Source organism: Pagrus major, chromosome 8, assembly GCF_040436345.1.
Source record: "Pagrus major chromosome 8, Pma_NU_1.0".
NCBI lineage: Eukaryota > Metazoa > Chordata > Actinopteri > Spariformes > Sparidae > Pagrus > Pagrus major.
Genome location: NC_133222.1, coordinates 22,888,982 through 22,906,923, shown reverse-complemented (window position 1 = coordinate 22,906,923; position 17,942 = coordinate 22,888,982). Strand labels below are relative to the sequence as shown.

Here is a 17,942-nt window from a genome sequence, read left to right as displayed (position 1 = left end):
TATTCCACTCTGGTACGTTGTATTTGTAGTCTGAAAACAGAGCAGACCAACCACAGTGTTTTGTGACAGTGGATAATGAGTGATTTTAGCACAAAACCAAAAGCTAAACTATTATAAAATCCTCTGATGGCGTACCACCATGGAAGCAATCTCATATGCAGCCTGTATAAGCGGTGTAAATATTTATGCAGGGATAGGTCTGTAACCATGGTAACGTGTATGCGTGTCAGCACTTGACGGTCTGATCTAAAAGTGAAAAAGAGTTCAAAAAGAGGGCAATTCATTGCTTCAAGCAGGGTCTTATTAAAAAGTGAGTGAAATTTAACAACCACAGTAACTTTTTCTACCTGTTTCGTCATTGTTCTTAACATTATAATGCTTAGAATCCATCATTTCTTTCTCTTTGTGACAGCACAGAACTGCAGGTGTGAAAGCTCCCTCATTTTCCATAATCTGCCAACAATTACTGCTGCGAGTTCTACTCCGATTACAACAGAAACCTCATCATTTAGTGCTATATTACATCACTCTGGGCAGGACATAATTGCCTTTTTATAACCCATCCTTTGGCTGTGGTCAGAAGTAGTAACATTCAACAGCTTAAGAGCTCTACAAAGTGCTGTTGTAGTGCTGAGTTGAGTGAAATGACGGCTGTTCGAATTCTTTAAACGCTAGGGAAAGCTTTTCAATGCTTCCTTTAGTATCTCCTTTAGAAGTGACCATCCTTTATGCAAGAGAAGCAGATACTTCTGTCCAACAAATCCTTGAGGCAGCAACATTTAAATCGCCGCACCATTCGGCCATTCACAAAAACAACCAATCAACTTCTCACATTACACATTCAGCCTGTATCAGCCCTAACTACTAAAGCACAATCAAGTCATCATTTCATTGTGTTTAGTTGCGTGGTGGTTTCCGAAGCTATCACATACACAGGCTCATGATCAGATCATAATTATCATTATCATTATCTCCATTCGATCATACTACTGTAATCTGAGGATGTTTTACACTACAGCAGACACCAAAACTGTATGCCACAGCAACTTCAAAGTCAACAACATGGAACTAATGCATGAAAAATGCTATGAGATAATGAGGGAGAGACGGCGCCTGGATGGGGCTAGAGACGTGACCCACGACCAGCCCAGTACAGTTCAGCCTGTGATAATGCCTGTGCTGCATTATTGAGGATGCAGATTGTGCATAGAGGAGATGAGGGCATAGGTCTAATGCTGTTAACAGAGACTCCAGTCTGCAGTATAGTCATACACGTCACTGAACTATAGAGTAACATTAGTCTTTGTGATCAAACAAAGTTTTGATATCATGTTGACATTTCGGTTCATATTTACGATCCCTCTCTCACTCTTCACTTCTCTCTCTCCCTCGGCTGTGAGTCGGCATCACACTACATGTGTACATAGCTGAATGTAAGTGCATTTGGATTCTCTAAGCACTGCAGTTCTCCTAAATCCCTATGAATTCTCCTTCATCTTTCCTTGACAACATAACTTTTACCATCGGGGGTTAAGGTGAAGCGTTTAGGAAAGGACAATTCAACCTCACCATTTAAATATGGGTTAAGTAAATGCATTAATAAATACGTGGACTTAAAGAGGCCAACTTCCTCGGTTGTGTAATGCAGATGCTCTTGTGCTTACTGAGGTGTGATTCCTGGTTCTAATAAGGATGTGCCTCTAAAAATAGAACAAGAGGAACAGCAGGAAATGAGGGCTTTCACTTTCATAAGAAGGCTGGAAAAAAGATTGAAAAAAAACAGTGTCTAAGTACGTGAGGAAAAGGCTGAAGGTAGGGAAGAGCCCTTGACTGGCACTCGAGATGATAACTGACGGGGAGATGCTTTGAGAAGCACAAAGCTGCAACAAGAGGGCTGCTGGAAAGGCAGATTTACATTTTAGGGCAGGAGGAGGAGGACTGTGGTTAATTCTTATTTTCATTCATGTTTGAGGAGAACAGTGCCGTACCTTTTTTCTTTGAGCAGGTGGAGGGAAAGTCTTTGTCCTCTACTTTGACTGAGGGCCTGTTGCACTTCATCCTGCAGAAAAACGACCGTCTGGCTCCAGAACAGAGTCTAGATGGACCGGGGGCGATGTCTGTCTTCACCGGGAGGCCAGCTACAAATACACACACACGATACAGTTAACACAGCGACAATATTACATTTTTTATATATGTAATTCATGTCCAGTCAAAGGCTTTCAAAAAAACATTTTTACTGTCTGTAATGTTCTTCCTTTTTTCACCCTTCTCAATCACACAAAAATAGCATAGGGAGAAAACCCATTCTGATAATGTATCCATCAGTCTGACACCTTCTGCAGACCTGTAGCCAAATTCATTTATTCTTTATACTTTCACTGCATCCATTTTAAGTCTTCGATGACGCCCATTTCACCCATTTACCTCAAGCTGTGTTTGCAGTTAAAAAAAAAGAAACACCGGGTTTTCCATTAAGAAAATGTATTCAACTATTTATAGCCCATGGTCCTCTGTCACAAGGTTTAATTTTTTCACCATTTTGCTGTCAAAACATGCTTGCTTGCTTTTATTAATATTAAATCAGACTTCCATCTCTGCTTTGTACATTTCTTTTTGCCAAATTAAAAAACTAAACTTGTATATCTTAGAGGAACATCAAATCATGCTATTGTTCGAGATGGATAATCTCTGGTATCACAAGCTGAATCTTTAGCCACACTAACAAATGTACTCATTAAATACTCTGTCAGTGTCCTAGTATTGATTTAAAGTACAGCTCAAACACAACAGAGATGTAAAGCTGCAGCAAAGCAGTTTAATAAGTTTTAAATGACTAACAATGGACTGCACAACTAGGTGCTGAAATTCACTATAAATACTTGTACTGACGTCAGAAGGCAGCCTTGAGATTGCTGACGTCTATACTTTCCCCTGGTATCATAAGGACACCACAGATTAAGATGTTAGATGAGGGTGAAGGAAAGAAAACACAAGAGATCAGCAAAAACCAGATCCTGATTCCGCACGACTTACTTTTAGCGTCAATGAGCCTCTCTCGTGGGGCCGTATCGGAAGAGGACAGCTGCTCTTTGACCTTGGCAATGTCCTTGGGGTGAAGGTAGTCAAACAGGCTCTGACCTATCAGATCGTTCTGGAGACGGCGGGTGAGCCGGAGACAAAGTGAGACCAGAGGGAATGAAGTGAGAGGAGAATAGAAAACAATATGGAAAAGTACAGAAGTAGCAACAAAAACATTGACTTCTACACACAACTTCAAACGCTGACATCTCTGAGGTCAGTGCTGCGGTTCTTAATTCTTTAATTAGTTGATGTTGCAGCTTTTCTAGGAAACTGTGAGGCAACTTAAATCTTTAATCCGAAACTGAACTGCTGAGACAGACAGAATTACCAACTCTAGTGAAAAAGTTGTGATCATCTGCTGCTTGAATTAGATTATTCATGGTGTTGAAATTCTGCTGATTTGGAAAAATCATCTTTTCAGGAAATACAAGGTCACCACTACGAGCACATGTGTTATTTGCATAATAACCAACAAAGAAAGAGTTTCAAATATGAGACATACTACGTCCTTCATGATGGAGTGGATTTAATAATATCTGAAGGCGGCTACAAATCAACGGCAACCTTTTGAGTAAAAAGCACACATGACTTTCTTTTTTTACTCCAATGCACAAACACTGTCAGCAGCGTACCTGGCTGTAGTTGAGAATCTTGTACACGGATTCAGAAACAAAGAGGATCTTTCCACGGTCACAGCCGACTACAAACAGGAAGCCATCCGCAGCCTGTATTATCCAAGACAACAAAAACACTGGAATAAATAAGGGCTGCTTCACAAATACATTCTTCATAAAGAAAGTGACTAAAACACAAATTCTAATATTAGGATACATAGTATAATTCCTGTAATATATAGCTTGATGTTTTGAGTAGCCTATCATAATTAATGGATAAACTGTTGATTACTGACGAATATAAAAAGTTAAATTGAATAAAAAGTGAAAAAATAATAAATTGAGAATGTTAGATGGCATGGTGAAGAAAGTATTGTGCTACATGGTCTATTTGTGTATCAGTAAGTGTGGCATGCCTGATCATTTGTATTGCACTCACCCTTAGTATCAAGTGCTTCAGTTCATCATCTGAGAGGAAGGAGGGCTTGTAGTTGGCCTCTGTGTACGGGTTGGATGCACCTGCACACAACGGTTAATATGTATTAAATCTGTACTGTAGATGGTCAGTGGGGTTGTTGATCAGTAAGAGTCAATTTTCCCGTCCTTTCTTGTGACGGCCCTTCAAGTGATCACAACACATTTTGTTCTCATATTAAAAAGTAAACTTTGAAGAAAGAAAGTGCGTTGATGTAACATTCCTCTTGACTGGCCTGTCCTGATCAATCTCAATGTCCTTTAATCTTTTTTAATTCCTGTTTTGTCAGTAAAATCTCATAGCATAGTGAAAAATGCCAATAACAATATGACATATTTGAAAATGATTGCTTTTGTATACTGACTATTTGATTAATAAAGTATTTGCTGTAGCTCTATATCCAATTGTTCCATTCATGAAGAGTACGATAATAGAAAAGGAAATCCACAATTCGATTACTTTTTTTTTTTTCTTCTTCTTTTCAGCACTGACTGCTATGAAATGGTTTGACTAACACATCTGGATTTGTAAAGGTCAACAGAGCGTTGTTTTAATGCCCTGACAACTGTTATTTATATTTTCAAATTCTTCTTTAAAAAGTTAGGGTATTTTAAAATATATTATTTATTTTGCAGGTGAGGGTCAGACAAGTTCAAATAATGTTCTCCAAAAATAAAAATTCTGGAGTTCAATGAAAAATAAAAAGCCTTATGTGATTCAACAATAAAACAACAAAAGATACAAATTCAGTTTGTTACAAACTTTGATTTCTCAAATCTTTCCTGAGTAAACCCTCTTCCCAAACAAATCACTAAAAGGATCTCTGACTATGTTATCAGTTCTGATATGAGTAAATTCTCTTCTCAAAGTAATCAATAAAAACAACCTCTGGTAAAGAAAGTAAACACAACATGTTAGTGCCTTTGGTACCAGTCAGTTGATCATTTTTGTTCACACAAGAGTGTCTTGGAGTGAAGCTGGAGGCTAACAGTAATCTAGCTGTGTTGTCCTAGAAGTGTTTTTTTTTCTTCGGACATGCACATGTAGGAATGGAATATCAAATAGAAATGCCAATGCTGCTTTTGATTTTGAAGAGTAAAATTGAGGCTTATTTTGATTGACTTTCCAAAGAGCTGTCAATATTGTTGCAGTTCATCATGAATATCCAGTAGTATGTTGGCAGTATTATTTTCAGGAAATCAACATCCATATTTTTGCAGGTATTTTAGCTAGCTTACTAACATGTTTAAAATCTTTTAAAGATCCAATTTCACTTCTTGTCAGGCTCTGAGTCTAGTCATTTACTATTCGTTTATAGTCCCAACCACAGCTTCCTATTACTCTCATACATTGAGCCAACCCCCCCTATTCAGCAATTTTACTAGTTAATCCTAACCTCTGAGTGTCTTCATGTGCTGGACGGCCATACGCAGGACTGTCAGCTTGTCTAGCTTGCGGGACATGGCGTTACAGGTGGGCACCAGTGATGCCAGCTCGTCGATGAAGCTGTTCATCTTGTCCCTGCGACGCTTCTCGATCTGGCTGTGAGCCTCTCTGTGGAGGAAGAAGCAGCAGACATTAACAGATGGTGATTGTGCGCTGATAAATCTCTTCTTTCCCCCATCTCGCTGTGATAAATCCAGATAAAAATAAAAGTTGTTTTGGTCGCATTTCACCTGTTGTATAAACGACAGAATCCTAGCAGGAATGCAAAATCAGGCGGTCATTCTTCAATGGGCTGCATTCTTGCACTGCGGATTATCCATCACATCATGGTATTATCTAACGTGATATAAATCAGCTAGCTCAAAGCTAAGAACACTGCTCTGTAAAGATGTAATGGCATTTTTGTTGTCGAGTCTGGACTGTTAAAATACATCCGAGGGTCCATCCGACTCGTCTGTCCTGCCTTCACTGACTACGACTGAAGGGAGAATTCTTAACAAGCAAGAGAAACAGGGCTTGCCATTAGCCATTTGGTATGCTCTTACAGTCCCTTAGTTCCACATAATGCTCGGATCTATACACTTCAATGTATAAAGTTTCTTATTATCAACACACACAAAGCTCCCTCTGTCCCCAATCAGACAGAGTGACATTTAATTCATGTAAAAGAGATTAGAAGGCAGGGGGAATGAGACACAGAGAAAGAGAGAGAACGGGAGGGAGGTTTTTATACCTGGCATTCTTAATCCGGCCCTGCTGGTCACTGCAAAGACAAATAGAGAAGTTATTAGAGAGAGGAAGAATAAACTTGAAGGTTTGAGGTTTAAATTTAAGGGACAGGAAGTATTAAAAAGAGTGAGGAGTGGAAAGGGAGGAAGGGAGCGAGGGAGTGAGGGAGGGAGTGGGGCCTTGGCTAACCTCACAGGTTCTGTAACCAACCTCATTTTGTGGTTTAACAGCATCAAAGCTTATGCAACAAGTGTAATGCTCTGAGGTTATTTTTGACTGTACAGTCTGTTGACTGGTGTGATACATAACATGACGTCATTTTGATTAAACCTGTTTGCATTCTCTCTCTGACGCACTGTTATTTAAACAGCGGAACAATGAGGAGAATTTCCACCACACACCCACTACAAAAGACTCGCACAAGATTTCTTGATTTTCCAGATATGAGTAGATTAAAAGAAGAATGACATTTAGGATGTTTTCAGCATTGAGAATAGAGTTTTAATAAAAAGGCTTCAGTTGTCCAGTGTCTCTTTGAAATCATTCAAACTCAGCTTGAAACGTCAATTTACAATTTTATTTGCCCATATTGTGAGATATCCATCTCTGAGATTGCTGCTTCCAAACCAATACAAAAGAGGTGAATTCACTTGTGGTACTTGCAGCATTGTCTCTTTCCAGAAACACTGAGCCTCTTGCGAGAACATTTTTGTCTCCTTAACAGACTTTTTACCTCAGTAAAGGAGGTTACGTTTTCAGCCGTGTCCATTTGTTGGTTGGTTGGTTGGTTTGTCAGCAGGATTACACAAAAACTACTTAACGGATTTACGCGAAACTTGGATGGAGAATGGGTCTTGGACAAGAATAGACCCCATTAACTTTTGGTGCGTAACTGGATAAAGGGACTGGATCCAGGATTTTTTTTTTTCTCACATTCTTTAACATTGGAGATTTTTCGTCATTTTCGTTAATTTCTCATGGATCATGATGAAAAACATCAGGCACATTTAGGTGGCTGGCATCTATAAGTGAGTACAATTTGATGTGGATCATAGATCTGGTGAGATTCAATTATTGTTTAGCAGTTATGGGTGGTTTAAATTTAGAGTGACACGGGACTATTGAGTTGATATTGGATTAGGCTTGATTGAATTAAAGGGGGCTGTTGGGCCTTGGTAAATGTATGCACTCTACTGGAGGGCCATTCTAGTTTTCTTCTGTTGCTTGCACTAGCGTTCCAAGTGACATTCAGCAAACTTGTATTATGACTGTTCAAAAGCCTGTTTGTGAGTTAGTCTGTGACCCGGAAAATAAATCATTTGCATAATTAAAGCACGCAAGTTTCTATGTAAGGCCACACAGTGCCCTCTATTGCAGGCAGCACTATGTCACTGCAGAGCTGTACAGGCAGAAATAAAGATGGAATGTTACGGTATGACGTGAACTGACAAAATAGAAACGATTGTGATTGTTGACATAAAAAAGAAAACCCTAAAAAAACCTCATTCAAGTATTTTTTCGATTTGGAGGGTTGTCAGCAACTTGTTCTGCCTTCCTATCTAAATACAGACAAGCGTGTTAATGTAGTAAGTTCTCTTTAAATCACTTTAAAAAATCTGTTTAAGGACGGTTACAGATTTCATACAGTCGGAAGAAAGTATGCCCATTGAAAACTGTTGACTGTGAGGTCTGTGAATCATCACAGTAACCAGAGGAGAGATTTTCTGAAAAGAGATGTTGCAGATGTAAAGTTTAAATGTGATTTTCCAATCATGTGAGCGCCGCAAACTAATTCCACTCCGCTTCATTGTATTGGTTTACCGTTAAACATCTCCAGAGATGGATCTTGGACAAATAAACCAAAACTATCTGCTTGATAGGTATCACTAGGGCTACTGTAAGTGAGGAAATATGTTTCTTATGATTTGATCATTTAAGAGGGAAACTCGATCATCTGAGCTGCAGGGAATCGAATACAACTGCAGGAAATACAACAATAATGAAGATTAAAGCTTTATCACCATAGTAATGATGGCCTCTTACCTTCCCAGTTTATCTTTGTCTGGGTCCATGTCACTGAGGAGGAGAGAAGACAGGAGTTACTAGCTTCAGTAAGAACATCAGAGAACATTTTCAAGGAAGGTTTACAGCACTTAATGGTTCACTGGGTTCAGTAAGTTTGTTTTCAGTCTATTCAATATTTCATGGTGCAAAATCAATTGTGGGATATTTCAGATTTTGATAAATTAAACTCTGCTAAATCTATTAACAGCCAGTCATGTTTGAACTTACTCAAATGAGAAGCCATCAATTCTGCAAAGAAAGAAAAATGTAATAATTAGTTTCTGCCATCAAGGTACTGAGAAATGTGATTATATACAATGAGAAAGGTGACGGTGTTTAATAGTGCACATATTTTCAGTAGGGACTGTGACAGACACTGCATAGTCAAAACAATTAAAGCAAGGTAAATTATGAACTTTGGTTCTGCATCAGTCATGAGGTTAATGAGGCAGTGCTTCCCTTTCTTTCCTTCTGTCATTCATTCTGTCTTTTTTCCTTCTTTCAGTCTTTCTTTCCATCTCCTTTTTTCTGCCTATCTTTCCATCTGTCTCTTTTCATCAGTCTGTCTTTCCTCTTTCCTCTTTCTTTCTTTCTCTTTTCTGTCTTCCCCCCCCCCCACCCTATTTCCTCCTCCTTTCTTTCTCTCCATGCCTCAATTTTTTCAAGATTCATTTTTCTTTACTTTCTTTTCATTCATCCTCATTCACTGTCATTATTTCTTGTTCCGTCTTTTCCCTGTCATTCTTTTTCCTCTTTTCGCTCCTTCCCTGCGTCCTTACTGGTAGTCTGTGGAGCTGCCCTTCCTCTTCCGGGTGTAGTCCATGCCAGGTGTGCCGATGGAGCTGGAGATGAGGTCGGTGGAGCCAGGGGACATGAAGTCAGTCATTGTAGACGAGATGTCCATCCTTTGGTCTGCCATCAGGTCCTCTGCAGAGCAAAGACATAACAAACCTTGATTATTCAGCCAAACCATTCTTAACTGCCTTTTTTAATTGAGTAGGTAAGAAATGAATTGTGCAGAGGGGTTTTGTAATATTTGACAGCTGTTGTCTTACTGTGGGAAGGTAAAAGCATTTAGGAGTGGAAATAAAATAGAAAGTGTGATATTCTCTGAAGACACACTTCCTTTATTTTTGTTTACATGGCAACAAAACATGAAGTGTGCAAGCTCTGATGTCAACAGATTAAGAAAACTCAAAAACAAAAAAGGGCAGCACAGACGGTTTCCATGGATAATAATGAAAACATATGTCAACAGAAGAAATGTAAATCACATAGAATGGACAGTCACTCTAAAGACAACGCGCAAAAGGGAACTGGATCTGAAAGCACTAAAGGATGAATCATGAAGGGCTGTTGAGCGAAAGGGGTGCCCGTTCAAATATGTAAATAAACTGTCCACTCATAACCAAGACATGCAGGATTAGTCATGTTCTATTTACTGCCTGCAGAACTAGGTGACAAGGAATCCCTATAAAAGTTAGGATAAGATATAAGAGTGCCGGGCATGCAGACACAAGTTTTTGGGGCAAAAACAAAATAAATCTTCCAATACACTTAAGAGAACTGATACATGAAAGGAAATCAAAGACAATACACGTCCTCCCTCAGGGTGGGTCAAAAACACATGCTGTTGTAACAGGGAGTGTCCCTGTTTAAAGGCAGAACATTATGACACCACACTCACCACAGATGTTCATCACAGCGTCTGTGTTAAAATCATCTCCTTCCATCCACTCTGGAGCCCTCAACTGTGAACACACAAAGACATCACGTTTGCAAATAACTGTCAGCCCCAGCAGGAGTCATTCTGAAAACGCAAAGACTTCAAATTAAAAAAAAAAAAAAAAAAAGTCAAAACACAAAGAAAACACAGACACACAGTTACAGTTGCCTGGACACATGCGGCAAACAACAAGTCATCTAGGTCAAATGTAGAGGAAGAATAAACAGGAAGCCACGGTTGTCTGAGTAACTTCATCTATAGAAATATGTCATGGTTATTATTCTCCAAGGAGATTTAGGTCATACCATATCAGTTACATGAAAGACGTTAATCTTATTTCATTAGTAATAGTAATGTGTCATGTGTTCCAATTCCCTTATTTAAGCCCAGAAAAGTATAAACTGGTATTTTCTCCACTGAATCTGACTATTTTTTATGTAGATTAACTACGTCAAGACACTGCGAGCTTACTGACTCACTCTTGCCTTGACACTTTTGCGTCATGTGCGCTTATAAAAGCATTATTCTATTGTCGTATCAACAAAAATGTGTGTCACTGCTGTCTCTGGTTATTAGTTTTAAGTCTGCTTTACCTTTGACCAAGAAGTGTGCTCTGCAGCACCTGAAACCACACCCAAAAGTGATGTCGCAGCTTACCGCCATGTAGTACACTGCACCTAATGTGTGCATGCAAACATAACTAATGGTGTATTGAAGTATTACATTGCGAGTTTGTTGAGGAGAAAAATCACTGACACAATACATTTACTTAAATTACCCATTTTTTCATTAACACTTAGTTATTCGAGCAGATATTGACCTAGTGGTGGTCTAAAAACAATACTGACTGGACAAATAGCTGCCGTACATCAGCCTCATAGATGAGTCAGCATAAAACTCCTTACTTGCCAGTATTGGTAAATACCAGCCAGCAGCATGGATTAACAACAATGGGCTTTCATGGCTTGTCAGACTCAAAGATATATGGATGTATAATGGAGATGGAAACGTACTTACAAAGTCCCTAGTGGGTAGTACTTTGTAATCTTGCAAACGTTGCAATTCCAACTAGCTTATTTCAACTGCTAGCTATATTTGACTGTGTATTTCCAAAAAACACTTGGTTGTTTAGTGATGGATTTTTTCTTCACTCTGGAGGGTAACAAAAATCCACCTATTTAAAAACATCTGACTAAAAAAAACAATGACCATCAAGCTTATGATACAAGTTGCTAAGAGTCAACAGAGCAGAATGCAATAGTGCCAAAGGGGATTATTTGTTTTCAGGGAAGGTGAGCTTTCATTTCATGACCCTAAACATGGGAGGATGACTATGTACCAAAAATGCCTTCATTTTCTGTTCATGTATTCAACTCTGAGGTAGTTCTTACATGAGTCACACTCATGCATAAGATAAGTGGGCAGCCTTCCTCGGTTCAAATTCAGCTCTCTGAAATATGAGTGGGAGCAGCCTGCGCATGGAGAGCAGGGCCGCTTCACTTACCTGGATAGGAAACTGGAACAGGTCTCCGAGACGGGCCTGGTATTGTCTGGATCAGTCTGGTCTGCTCCGTTCTGATCTGGCCTGAGTCTGGTTTGATTCAGCCTGACCTACTTTCATCCACTTTGATGTGGTTAATCTGCACCGATATGATCTGATCCTTAAGCAGCTGGTGCAACTCGTCTACACCTGGAGAGAGACAAAGAGAATAGTCAGGTGTGAATCTAATCTTTCACAGGCAAAATCTGATACATCAGAAAACATAAACAACACCACATAAACACACATCACAAAACTTGATTGACAGCAAAATATAAAAACACAAAAACAGAAGAACTCCTAATGTTCACTCCTGCTGACCTGAAAACTGTCAGATCTGAATCTGGGCTAATTGGATCATTTCCTGAAACTCCATTAATGAGCAGCTAATTGCATTCTCAGTTTCAGCTTGTATGCAAACCTGATTTTGCATGGTTGGTGCTCTTTAATGTTAACACTTGAGCGCTTACTCACAATTTCCTTCTTAGTAACTTGTAATCTCTTCCATTCAAGAATTTTCTGATAGCAGAATTACCTCTGATCTTGCAAACATGTGAATACGTTCCAAATAAATAACCTCCAACTTGGAATGGTGGTTCTCAACCTTTCCCATTTGCGACCTCACAAATACACTCTAAATCTATTTTTATTATATCACTGGCACAGGCAATATAATGTAAAAAACATTCCCCAGGCTAAAATATGTCATTTGATTTTTTTCCCCACAACCATCTGGTGAGCCCTGGAAATGATCTCCCGACCTCATTGGGGGTTGCAACCCGCAGGTTGAGAACCAATGACTTAGAAGACAGAAAACGTGAAGACTAGAGGAACAATGTTTTGGCACTTTTCCTCTCTAGTCTTCTCATTTTAGAAGTTTTCTGAGAAGACATGAAGCCCATAACAGGCTGCACTTCAGGAACTGCTGCTGACAGCTCAGCTGGTTCTGACAGTGATGGCTGTAAGAAAGCCATGCTAGGGCTGTCAAGCTTTCAATTTTGAAAACCTACACCGTTTTCAAAATTCTTAGTGGGCCCAATTTCTGATTTTCATTTTAAGCCTGTGATCACTGTTTTTATAAGCTAAAATGACAACTGGCAGAAATGATCATCTGTAGCTAGCTAATTAAGCTAACATTAGCTCCATGTGGTTTTCTTGAAAGCACCGTCTCCTACTAACTTTTTAGTGTTTCCAGCTGATTCATTTTAAACCCTGTAAAATGGCTTTTAATGAGGCACTTGATGCCTGCCTACATGATGCTAACGGACTGCGGCGAGCTGTCAGCATCCTCACCAGCAGATCCATGTAGAAGACATGGAAGGCGCAGCACTGTTTTTGTATTGCAAAGTAGAGCTAGTTATTCTTCATACTGTGTAGTAGGGAAAAATGTAACATCAGACTGTTATGCTGTTATGTCATCACTCTGTTTGCCTGCTATAAGCTTACCTTCTTGTTTGTATTTTAAGATACCACCCCTCAAACTCTTGAATGCTGAAAAACGGCAACTGCAACTAATGATTATTTTCACAGTTGATTAATTTGTCCAGTATTTTCTCATTTACCTAATTATTTATTGTCAACCTTCCCTTAAAATAGGAAAAATAATGACACAATCAAAGTCAGTCTGAAAAATTGATTCCTGAGAGTTCTGAAAAAACAAAACACCGTGGTGAGCCATCTAAATGTTTACTGTGCAGTGACAACAAAATGCAAAGCTCAAGAAGCACTGTTGAAGCAGCAGAGTAGGTCAGGACAGGCCCGGTGAGCTCTTTTACTGGGACAAAGCTCTGGGCGAGAAGGGGGAAACCACTATGTCATGATTGAACACTGAAAGGAACTGGTGCTGGAGTGGAAACTGGGTCAGCCAGTCTCTATGGTCTCAAAACCAGCCAGCCTCAATTTCCATCCACCACCTACTTCTACTTCATCAGTGAGTCAGCAAGCCATTCCCTGTTCTACACTCTCCGCCCACTCACACAGTCAGGAAGCGGCCAGTAAGCCCCGTTCATGAAGCAAGGAAACATCCAGGCAGCAAGTCAGCATCCTAATCTCACACATGACAAACCTTGTACCCTGACCAGTGATGGAAATAGTTTAGGAGACGTGGGAAAAGATTTTATTCACATCAGTGTAGATATCATTATTGATAAATTCTCCAATATTCCAAAATTGTATGACTTAAGGGGAGATGTGCAATCAATTAACTGCTCCTTTTTCTTTTTTTCTCTGACAGAAATAATAATAAGTGGTGGAGAGGATAACAAACTGAACCCCTAAATCAATCACATCCAACTTCATTAAACTAGTATATGAGCTTTGATCATGGAAATAGAATCAAAGAAAATCTCACCTACATATAATTAGACTGGAAATGAATTGCATTTTTGTGCAATTATCCATGAATGGCTGTGCCGCAGAGCCATTACCCAATGTAGAGTACACAAATGTAGTCATGCTACTTTGGCTCACTTTACCTCTTTGCTTATAATAGCTGTAATCTTTTTTAGATGATTCCCACGATTGTGTAGTCACATGAACCAACACTGAAGATGACTGAACTTTACTGTAGGTTGCGGAGTTTTGTGTTACACGAAAAACTCTGATGACCACTCTTCAAGCCTCCACATGCTTAGCTGCTCGAGCAGTAATTTGTATAACAAGTGTTTAAATGAAAACCCAAACGTTTCATTTTGTAACGATACGAAAGGATTCAGAAAAGCAAGCATTACAAGCATGTTTTGTGTTAGAGCTTGGCCTGATGACAATTTTTACACATTTTTTTTACTGAGTGGACTCTTATAAAGCTGCACTTAATAATGCGACAAATAACTGTAATGGAAAATGTGTCCCTCATAGCAATTAACCCAGAGAATAATTATTACCTGGCTCTGCAGCTCTACAGAGCATTTTAGTGTCTCTGAGCTCATTGTTGTGGTGTTACAGTCATTTTACCCTTTGGTTCAGTGGAGCTCAGCAGTGTCTTGTAATTGCGACTTTATGGCATTTCATAAAATTCTGAAGCAGTGGAGGCAATCGTTTTAATAAACAAAATTTAATGTATACGAGGGAAACACTGACACTATACAATGTATATGTCAAATGTGAACAGCTGAAGCAAGAAAGAACAGTCACATTTTTCATTTCAAAAACACCCGCTCACAGTTTACATCAGCCGGTTCCTACTCCATCTGTTTCACACTGCAACAACTCTCAAAATTCCCCATCAGTTTTCTTAATAACAAGGTCAGTGTGCATTTGAAATGTGAAATGAAACTGCAGCTTCTGTACTAGGAGGGCGAGGTTGGAAATCACAGGGCAACTCAGAATACAAAACAATCAAAATATTCTGCCCACAGCACCAGTAGCACAGTTCAGGCAATTCTGTAATATACTGCAATACAGTCATGTTTAAAACATCCTGGTATCTGAATAACTTTAAGCTGCTCTCTGAAATAAATGTCCTTGCAGTGGCAAGAATCAGCAAGGCTCTTTGTTGGTGCATTCAGAGGTTAGGATGGTTGAACTTTTGCAGCTTACTGTACAACCATGGCATACGATATAGGAGCTGAATCAAGTTCCTGAACATCATTGACATTAGGGGTGTAATGGCACACGTACTCATCCCGAACCTTTCAGTACATGACATCTGGTCATGTACTGAATAGGATACAACTTCCTGGATACAACTTCCTGGACTTGATATGTCCTGTGACCCAAACAGTAGCTGTCAAAATAGTCTATTTATGTACTTGGACATGAAGAACAGTAATTAGAGTGTGGACATTTTTGGCACTGCATCAGTTGTTGGACACAGCTAGGCAGATAAGCCACACTCAAGTGGTGTTGCTGCCATCTCTATGAAAAGAACAAATGAGAAACCACAGCTGGATGATCCTCCAATAATATTTAAATCCACTATGTGTTAGCTTTTACAATTTACTGGTTAGTTACAGCAAATATGGACAAACATTAGTGGATTGGACAATAGCCGTATGCCGACATTGTTCAACAGAAAGTCTGTGGACATGTTTCAAACATGGCCAGTCATTTATGAACGTGTCGATTAGCCATAGAAGACAAAAACCAAATGAGGGCGAGTCCTTCCCCCCACAGCGGTCAAGCAACCTCTCACTGCAATTTCAGACCTCTAACCCATGTAGGAGTTATACACAACCTGGATTTAACTAAGCAAATAGGTAAGAGCCTTCCATTAGATAATTACTGCAGTGATTAACATGTTTCAGCTGGCAACAAGTTATTTAACCGTAACTGATGCAGTGAGCAGCTTTTCATTTCTTAAACAACCATGTCGGAAGACATATCCTGAGGTCATAGAAAAGATGTTACTCTGTTTCAGAAGGGTCAAATTATTGGCCTGCATTAAGCAAAGAAAACAACTAAGGAGATCGCTGAACATTACTAAAATTGGGTTCAGAACTGTCCAATGCATTATTAAAACCTTGAACGATATTGGTGAACCGTCATGTTCAAGGAAGAAATGGGGTCGTAAAAAAATCTTGAAAGATCCTGATCGGAGATGGCAATCATCATAAAGATTGGACTCGAGCGATGGAAAAAGGCCATGTGGTCTGATGAGTCAAGATTTACCCTTTTCCACAGTGATGGGCACATCAGGGTAAGAAAAGTGGCGGATGAAGTGATGCACCCATCATGCCTTGTGCCTACCGTACAAGCCTGTGAGGGCAGTGTTACGATCTGGGGTTTCTCCAGTTGGTCAGGTCTAGGTTCAGCAACATTATGTGCCCAAAAACTGAGGTCAGACTAAGTTTTTCCATCAATGGATTTTTTCTTCTCTGATGGCATGGGCATATTCCAAGATAACAATCCTACAATTCATTGGGGGCTGAAATTGTGAAAGAGTGATTCAGGGAGCATGAGACATCATTTTCACACACAGGATGGCACCACAGATTCCAGACCTTAACCCCACTGAGAATCTTTGGAATGTGCTGGAGAAGACGTGACGCAGCGGCCTGACTCTCCATCATCAATACAAGATCTTGGCGAAAGATTAATGTAACTCTGGATGGAAATAAATGGTGTGACATTGCATAAGCTTATCAAAACGATGCCACGGCGAATGTGTGCTGTAATCAAAGCTAAAGTCGGTCCAAAAAAAATAATTAGAGTGTGTGACTTTTTTTGGGCAGCGTACTATACTTTTACAACTATACGAGTGTTTATCACTGCAGATTTGCAACCATACTTCGTCCTAGAGAATACAAGCTCTCACATGTGCATTTAGGTCAGTCTGTTGTGCCTGCCCTATACAAGCAGAGGCTGCAGTTTTTCAGCAATCATCAGTAGGTCAGTCGTGGAGCATTACTGATACTTGATATCTATTTTTTCTAACTGACATTATGCCAGTATTTGAGTTCTTTAACTACTGCAGTTAGAATTATGTCCACGACTGTTCACATTTTTTCAAAATACATTTTTTCCTGCTTTCCTCTATGTTCCAAAACCATGTCTCCAAAACTGAGGTACATGCCAAACTGTGAATTTCATGTACCACACACCCCTAATAAACATTTATGATACTTGTTTACAAAACTTGCTATAGTTATTATGTAATGCTGCTTACCATTTCCTCTATTTTAAGCTACAATCTGCTGTGTTTAACTGCACGTTGAGATTATACTAGGTGGACAGTGGATAGCAGCTGCCTGTGTTTTACAGGCTGATGGGATAAGAGGCAGCTCAGGGCCACTGCTGCATCATCTTGCTTCTGTCAATTCAAAATACAGAGCCAGCAGCTGCTCACTGCCAGAGAGCGCTTTAAGTCCCTGAACACCAACACAGGTATTTTCAGTTAATCGTTCTGATTAGGCCCCTAGTCAAGTTAAACTGGCTGGAGTGACCTGAGCACAAGGGTCACATCAGATTTGTTTCAGTCCAATACATAGACTTCCTAAGAGTTTCTCCCAGTATTTCTAAACTAACACATATATCTGTGACTATGGGTCAGGATGAGTTTGATCTGTCCAACCAAAGCACAAGGCCAAGAACAGTGGCTTTATCAGGTAATAAACTTCATGCCGTGTTCGACTTGGCAGGGCTCCATGGGTATGATTATTCATTACTGCCTATGCTGTTCCCCTCCCCCTGGAGGACATTTTAGATTGTTCAACTGAATGTACCTCTGGATACACTACCTATAAGATGCAATGTTTTTAAATGTTTGAATGTCTGAATACAGTGGTTGTGGACTCGAGGGAAGCAGGACAACGCAAACACCACAAC

The 17,942-nt window shown here is 39.6% G+C and overlaps 1 protein-coding gene across 1 annotated transcript in view; it reads right to left on the bottom strand.

The window, feature by feature from the left end:
* Nucleotides 1-17,942, bottom strand: part of bmal1a (basic helix-loop-helix ARNT like 1a) — a 34,174-nt gene that overhangs the window by 12,493 nt on the left and 3,739 nt on the right. The window contains exons 2-12 of the mRNA XM_073471780.1: nucleotides 11,643-11,828; nucleotides 10,100-10,163; nucleotides 9,192-9,339; nucleotides 8,641-8,661; nucleotides 8,392-8,424; nucleotides 6,353-6,382; nucleotides 5,570-5,727; nucleotides 4,138-4,217; nucleotides 3,717-3,809; nucleotides 3,037-3,154; nucleotides 1,989-2,138 (exon numbers count right to left, since the gene is read on the bottom strand). Of these exons, the coding sequence (XP_073327881.1) occupies nucleotides 1,989-2,138; nucleotides 3,037-3,154; nucleotides 3,717-3,809; nucleotides 4,138-4,217; nucleotides 5,570-5,727; nucleotides 6,353-6,382; nucleotides 8,392-8,424; nucleotides 8,641-8,661; nucleotides 9,192-9,339; nucleotides 10,100-10,145 (877 nt within the window). The 5' untranslated portion in view covers nucleotides 10,146-10,163; nucleotides 11,643-11,828. The remainder of the gene's footprint in view (nucleotides 1-1,988; nucleotides 2,139-3,036; nucleotides 3,155-3,716; nucleotides 3,810-4,137; nucleotides 4,218-5,569; nucleotides 5,728-6,352; nucleotides 6,383-8,391; nucleotides 8,425-8,640; nucleotides 8,662-9,191; nucleotides 9,340-10,099; nucleotides 10,164-11,642; nucleotides 11,829-17,942) is intronic.